Source organism: Nilaparvata lugens, chromosome 2 (genome assembly GCF_014356525.2).
Source record: "Nilaparvata lugens isolate BPH chromosome 2, ASM1435652v1, whole genome shotgun sequence".
NCBI lineage: Eukaryota > Metazoa > Arthropoda > Insecta > Hemiptera > Delphacidae > Nilaparvata > Nilaparvata lugens.
In genome coordinates this window covers 38,199,763-38,207,233 of record NC_052505.1, presented here as the reverse complement: position 1 = coordinate 38,207,233, position 7,471 = coordinate 38,199,763, and the positions used below count along the sequence as shown (strand labels likewise).

At 34.2% G+C, this 7,471-nt stretch overlaps 1 protein-coding gene across 1 annotated transcript; it reads left to right on the top strand.

Moving 5' to 3' along the window:
- The first annotated feature begins 4,610 nt into the window (after positions 1 to 4,610).
- On the top strand, positions 4,611 to 6,920 carry LOC111047204 (ejaculatory bulb-specific protein 3-like). The gene is made up of 2 exons (XM_022332899.2): positions 4,611 to 5,125; positions 6,477 to 6,920. Exons 1-2 carry the CDS (start codon positions 4,939 to 4,941, stop codon positions 6,659 to 6,661), a joined length of 372 nt encoding a protein of 123 aa, XP_022188591.1. The 5' UTR covers positions 4,611 to 4,938; the 3' UTR covers positions 6,662 to 6,920.
- Positions 6,921 to 7,471: the final 551 nt, after the last annotated feature.

Here is a 7,471-nt window from a genome sequence, read left to right as displayed (position 1 = left end):
ACATGAATATAATCAAAATATTCATTATTCTAAGCAGCGAACAGCCAAAACTCTAATTTAATTACAGTATTATATATATTTAATATAAAAGCTGTTTCACAACATTCATTTTCCATTCATATTTCAGCCCACCTTATTGTTATATGAAAACATGAATGTTTTCATTATAACTACTAAAAGATAAATTTATAAGATTAAAATAAAGACTAATATTATCATTCTTGAGTGATAAGCATATGACAAAATTTAAATAGATTAAAATTATGTTAAGTTTAGAAAACAAGACGTTCACATTTTAAGATGATTTTATTTATTAACTAGCAGGTCGCTTAAATTACAGTGCTGCAGCAAATTACAGTTTTGTATAGATACAGTTTTCAAAGCACATAAACTAATATTGAAGATAATGGGAAACAAGGACAGTCGCTTTCCAACTAGTGAATTGTTATTGAAACAAAGTCCTTAGTGACAGACAATTTTATGCTTTAGTCTTACTCATTTATACAAGGAAAAATGCAATTTCACTAGCTTAATTGCTCTTAATCATAACTGGAATAAGAAACCTGTATTTTTATAATGTAGCCTACCTAGGATGAATCCAGCTTTTGGACAGAGATTGGTGGAATATTTAGGTCCAAGAATACACAACAGAATTCCGCAGCAGGCCAAAGAAGAAGGGAACATAAATAGATTTAAGCAAATGATAAGGAATTGGTTGCATGAAATTAGGATATATTGCAGCGGGGAGCTAATAGTCAGTAGGATATAAGAAAAATATAACAATAATAATATTAGTAACACTATAGTAGTTGGTATTAACAAGTAATGTTATACAAGCAGAGACTTCTCTAGTGATGATTGTCCTTCCTCTTCTTCATTTTCATTTGGAACTCGCCCACTTCAGACATCTGTAAAAATACGTACAATATGCATAAGACTATGAAAATTATGAGCTTTATAAAGTAACATATCAAATAAAAATGTTATACCTCATAAACATGTTTAGAGAAGGCTCAAGGTACAGTGACTATATGAAGAGTGACTATCTCTATATAGTCACTGTAGCTCAAGGGAATTTAGTGTCGGCAGGTGACAGGGCAAGGAACTAACACCCTGCTTTTTACAATAATATAGAGATCGTGCGGAGCTTGGTGAGCCTTGGCCGGTTAAAACACCTCCAAAAATGACCCCCTCCCAAAATTACTCCCCCAAACCCGATTTTTAGCTGGTTCTCTGTTCAAGGCCAAGGCTCACCAAGCAGTGACCTCTAACAGATCTTATTAAAAATTATAAATAATGTACAAATGATCAATTACCGTAGTGTGATCACACATTTGCTGCAACATTTTAAATGGTGACAGTTCCTGCAATGCACAAGAATCTAGGCAAAGTGATTGCCAATAAACATAATTTCGGCATATCAAATAACAGCAACACAGAATTAGGTACACTGTTTATACAATAAAGACTTTGTTATCCACATCACTGTAATGTTATATAACACGCTCAGTGGCAACTAAGAAAATCAGTGCTCAACAAGGAGAAATTTGAATAACTTGGACAAATTCGTGATAGCTTACTTGAACTTGATTTATTTATTAACTACAAGTTAAAAAATCTATATAATATAAATAATGAATAATCGGCAAAACTACGATCCTGCATGCTTAATCTTCAACTGTATCTTCAACTGGCCCAAATGCTAAGGTACAAAAATGATTTTAACACTCACCGAAAGCAATGGTTGAGCAGTCTCTGCTGGATCTGCAGCTGCAGCTTGGTCGAATCGAGCTCGGGGATTGAAGGAATCCGTATAAAACGAAAGACAAACTGTGGTATGTGTGATCCGACTTGCCACAGAGAAGATAGAGGATATAATCCTCTAATGGAAGAAGAATAGATAAAAAACTTATCTATGTCTTAGAAAATAGATAAGATGAGAGACTCTAATAGATAAGAAGAAAGATAATTATAATCCTTCTACTTTGTGACTTGCATGGGAAAACGCGAGCGAAGAACAAAGTAACAGAACAAGATGGAGAACACAAAGCACACACATGACAACAATCTGGGGGATTGTGGGTAATCCCGGTGACCGCGGTATCGGCGCGCGCATCTGTGTTTTCTATACTCACTCGAACAAGCTTATTGTGGTCTGGTTGTGTGTTTGAATTCTAGACTTGGCCAACCAGGTATATAATTATGTCAATAAACCAAGTTTAGTTTTGGTGCAATCACACAAGCTCACTTGACCAAACCTGGTTTGAGCTTGTAGTGGGTTGCAAACTTCAAGTTTGCTATAACAATTCTGAAATATATAAAAGCCAAGTTTAGTCCAAGCTCACGTGCTGTCTGGGGATTTTTGATACTGTCGCATAAAAGCAGGCATTGGTTGCCCAGCAACCAATAACATGAACCAACCAAATCCTAAACAAATCACTAGAATGGTTCTGATTAGTTCATTAATGCGTGCTTAGCTATAACAGTTCTTCATACCATTCATAGTATGAGCCATATTACTGGCCTACAGTCTGTATTAAACCAATTAAAATAATACAGATACATTTTTCTGGGATAGAAATACTACTATCCGAACTTGATTAAGGTGATTACACTGAGCAGTAAGCACGCCTTGATTTTCCTGCATAAATGACTGTGTTGGCCTGTGTTACTCAGAGTAGCGATTGTGCTTGTTAGAACTGACAACATTTTTTGTGGAGGCTCCCTCATAATTGAAGACAATTATTATTCATGAATGTCATAATTTTCGTAATTGTAGACAATCATGACTGTCACCGGGTCATACGTGGATGACGCATATAATTATGAATGCAGCTTGAAATAAGTGACAACCACAGTATATTCACCTTGCTTGTGTACTTATTTCTGTCAACAATCGAGTGATGCCATTTTAATGATGAAAAGAAATATTTAACCGCAAAGAAGTAGAATCTCAAAGCTATGAGTCCATAAGGAAAAGTATGAGTTCATATACTGAATTTCAAATATAGCCTACTATTGATACTTCTCATTTAAATTCCAGAAATCTGCGCATTAACAGTTTTATGATTACCGATCAATTAATAGTGATAGATCAATTAATCTATTAAACAATTTTCATTGATCACCAATAGATCCATATTGTTAGATTGGAGTAGGTACTGGTACAGTCATCCTATTCAAAGAGTCATTTGGAAACATAAATTTGTACCTGGATTGAGTTAAAAAAATGTTTGCCTCCTTGTAAAAGTACGAGCCATCCCTTGGAGCTCTTTAATATGATTTATAGACTTGAGAATCACAGTATACACTATTTTCATTGATTCTTCTTAGTTTTGATCAGTTTATCATTATCACTGATCAGTTCCAAAGATAGGACATTTTGAGAGTAGCCTTCATAGTTCGTCATAAAATTAATAATGTTCGATCAAAATACTGTAGCATTCGGGGATTTCAAGCTTGACTGATTAAACTCTAGAGAATCAAAGATATTTCAAAGATAAGTAGGTCTATGTCGCCACGCATTTCTATACTATGCTAACGTCTAATGCTAACTTGTTGACCGAGCGAAGTGAGGTATAAGATTCATGTCGACGGTTTGGCATTTCTCTTAATGTTTGAATGTTTGAATGTTTAAATGTTTAAATGTTTGAATGTTTGAATGTTTGAATGTTTGAATGTTTGAATGTTTGAATGTTTGAATGTCTGAATGTTTGAATGTTGCGCATTTACGGCGAAACGCGGTAATAGATTTTCATGAAATTTGACAGGTATGTTCCTTTTTCATTGCGCTTCGACGTATATACAAGGTTTTTGGAAATTTTGCATTTCAAGAATAATATAAAAGGAAAAAGGAGCCTCCTTCATACGCTAATATTAGAGTAAAAATCAGACTATAGAATTATTCATCATAAATCAGCTGACAAGTGATTATACAGATGTGTGAAGCCAGTCTATTGCTGTATAAGGTCTATAGTTTCAATCAGGTACTTGTGGATGAGAATACTGCGTGAGGTCTATTGTTCACAGAACTACTAGTTATTCTAAAATCAGCTTAGCGGGTATCAATTTATTGTTTCGTTCTAGACTTTATCCAATGCACATCATTTCAAAGTGATCATAGATGTTCATTTATTTGCAGATGATAAATAGTAGATTTCTTCATGATAATGTTGTACATGATGTACACAATAATTTGTAGATGATTAGATACATGAAATTGTAGATGTTCTGTAATGCCCATGATTATGTAGTATAGAAGTACAATGATAAAGTTAGCTCAGTTTAAAATTAATAGTGTTCGCGAATAAAAGGAGAAAAAGAGATGAGACAAGAAATGAGACCATCTTGTTTTGCTTCTGGAAACAATTCCTATACTATGAGATTTCTGTGATATTATCTATAGGAAGGGGAATCCCAAGAGAACAAAAACCTGAAATTTGTCTCAATGAATAACAAAGAGATTGCAATCACGTCGACTGCAATTCCGATTAGAACCGCAAAGGTCATGGAATACTGGAGCGAATCGGCAAAAAACTAAAAATATTAAAAATTCGCATCTTATGATTGCTATCCCATCTTATTATGATTGAAGTTTTCTTCATTGGAACGGAAACAAAAACAGTAATGACAACAATTGTGGAACGCAGAAGGAAGAACAGGATTATGAACTTGAAAAAACTATTCCATCTCACTTTTTGAGAATTGTAATTTTGCGGTTGGAAGGTACTAAGCCAGTTTTGCATGGATGAGCAAAATGAGATTGGATGGATATGATGGGACCCTTTGATAAGGTTATTGATTATGACGTCATAAATTACTTCCAATTCAGCTTATAAGTAGGGAAGATGCGTTTTTGGAATCAGTCTGACAGCCTTCGTGAGATACTGACAGCAATAGTGTTTGTTCTGTGTGTGTGATAAGCCGAAAGTTCCCAAAATGCAGTTGGCTCTGTTTTGTTTGTTGGGATTGGTGGTGGCAGCTTCAGCACTGCCGCAGGACAAGTACACGACAAAGTACGACCACATCAACGTTGAGGAGATTCTCAACAACGAGAGACTTTTCAACAGCTACTACAAGTGCCTCATGGGGGGCAAGTGCACACCAGATGGCCTGGAGTTGAGAAGTAAGATTCATGCAAATTTTCAATAACTGGATACAGTATCGCTATGAATTTTTTCAATTTTTTCATTCATTTATTCGCCAAAAACAAAATACAAAAGCTTTACAGAAATAAAAAAAATGCTACTGTACAAAACTAAAGAACATACATAAAAATACAGGAACTGCTAATATGTTACTAATTATGTTTCTGTAATCCCAGTTCATTATTAGTTTTTCTTTCTTTACATATAATATATCAACATAATTTTTCTTATTAATTCAGAATTCAACAACTCGAAATTCTCGAGGTAAAATACTCCACTGATTCTACCAGCTCTCTCAACTGAAAACGTTATAGATACTGGTTCATATTACATTCAACTTGTGATATCTGGATGTGAATAGATTCTGGAATTATACTCTTCACATAAAATCATGTTAAATGAGTAGCGTCTCAGAGTTCAAAACAATGAGAGAGACTTCAAAACAATAATACATCAATTTCAAATACATTACATTACACTACATTACAAATACATAAATTTCTCTAGATAATCATCAGAGCATCCAAGCTCTACACCTCATTGACAACTCTAATACAGTGAGAAGTCTGGAAAGGTAGAAGCCTACAGATCTCGTTTAAATGTAGCAGGAGTGATTCTGGAAATCTGAAAGAAACAGTGCATGAGCATTGCTCACGCTGTACTGTGAAGGAGTGAATAACCCTTTAATGTCAAACTTTAACGTATTAATTTAAGCTAGAATTGAACTGTTCATTAACCAAAGTGTTAGATTGCAGTCAAATTACCAAAAAAAAATTCAAATACGGAAGACGGAAGAGTATCTACTCTGATCACTGAATATTATTTTTCTCCATAAAATGTTTGAATATTTGACATTATAACAATGTTTTTTTTCAAATGAGATCTCATGAGATCTGTACTGTACACTGTACTGTATGAATATGAGAGTTTATCGAGCGACTACCAACTTACTCTTCTTGAACTATGAATTTATGCTTTCCAATGACATTTTTGTTAGTAGCCTACCTTCACTTTTCGTTGATCAAACCAATATTTGGAATACATGCTTCTAAAATTAGTGCTGACAGGATGGATGTATGAGCGTACATCTGGTCCAATTCACTATAGCAATTCTGAAATGTTTAATCCCAGACGATGATCACCTCTTATCTTATGTGGTTTCAATGTTTCTTGTCTGTGATAAGTTGCAATGGAATCATCATCTACAAACAATTTAATCAGCATCTCCATGTTTCTCTCAGAGATGAAACACATCTTGTGAAAATAATTTGGGAGGAATCTTTTTAATCCTTTTTTCATTACAAATTTTCATTTTCTTTTTTGACACAGCTCACCTCCCCGACGCCCTGCGCACCAACTGCTCCAAGTGCAGCGAAAAGCAGAAGGAGTTCAGCGACAAGGTCATCAAACACTTGATCGATAACAAACCAGAGGAGTTCGCAGCACTGGAGAAGAAATACGACCCAGAAGGCATCTACAAGAACACGTTCGCACCCAAGTTCACGAAGGCTTAATACAATATTACGAGAGCCACTGAATACCTTTCGTCTACTTGAAATTTATTGACATTAAATTCCGTTAAAAATAACGAAATCAATAGACCTAATTACTAAATGATTATCAGAAGAATGCTCATTCAATCCTGATAGAAACGGAATTGTTGAAAGTCAAGTTCATTGAGCAGATTCTCCAAAATTATAATCTTCCATCAACTTCGAATTGCAGCTCATAAAAAAATTGTTTCTGTTAGAATAAAAACACGCTTTTCTATTATACTGGAGTAATTTATTATATTTTCACACTGTGCAGCTACAAGGTTTTTTGGCTTTGAATTTTGGTGATAGTATATTCGAGAGATAAATTAATTATGACATAATGACATAATGTACATTCATCAAATATTATGCTACTAATGTACTCCGTACATTATTCGTAAATCTACACTCATACTATACGATTAAATATACATTTTTGTGTATAATTCATATATCTTTTGTGATACCAGCAAAGCTTGTGCAATGTACACGTATTGGATATATCTGTCTCCATTATTTCTTTCTCGTAAACGATCAAAATAATGTCGATCATTGAGAAGATTACAAGAATCTCTTCTCGAATGAATATACTTTCTCCATTAATCCTTTAAAAAATTGTTGTTACTGAGAATAAATGTATTTCAACTGAAGCCACTCACGAAAACGTTGAAAGTATTTGGGATTTAAAATGTACTCAAGAAATAACTGCATGCTTAATATTTATTGTAATGCAGTCAACACTGGACAACTCGACAACTTACTGATTCCAAGATTATTGGATATTGGGCC

Coding starts and splice junctions, on each gene's coding strand:
- LOC111047204 (XM_022332899.2), top strand. CDS start 4,939: ATGCAGTTGGCTCTGTTTTGTTTGTTGGGATTGGTGGTGGCAGCTTCA. Junction 5,126..6,476: donor AGATGGCCTGGAGTTGAGAA/GTAAGATTCATG, acceptor TTTTTGACACAG/CTCACCTCCCCGACGCCCTG.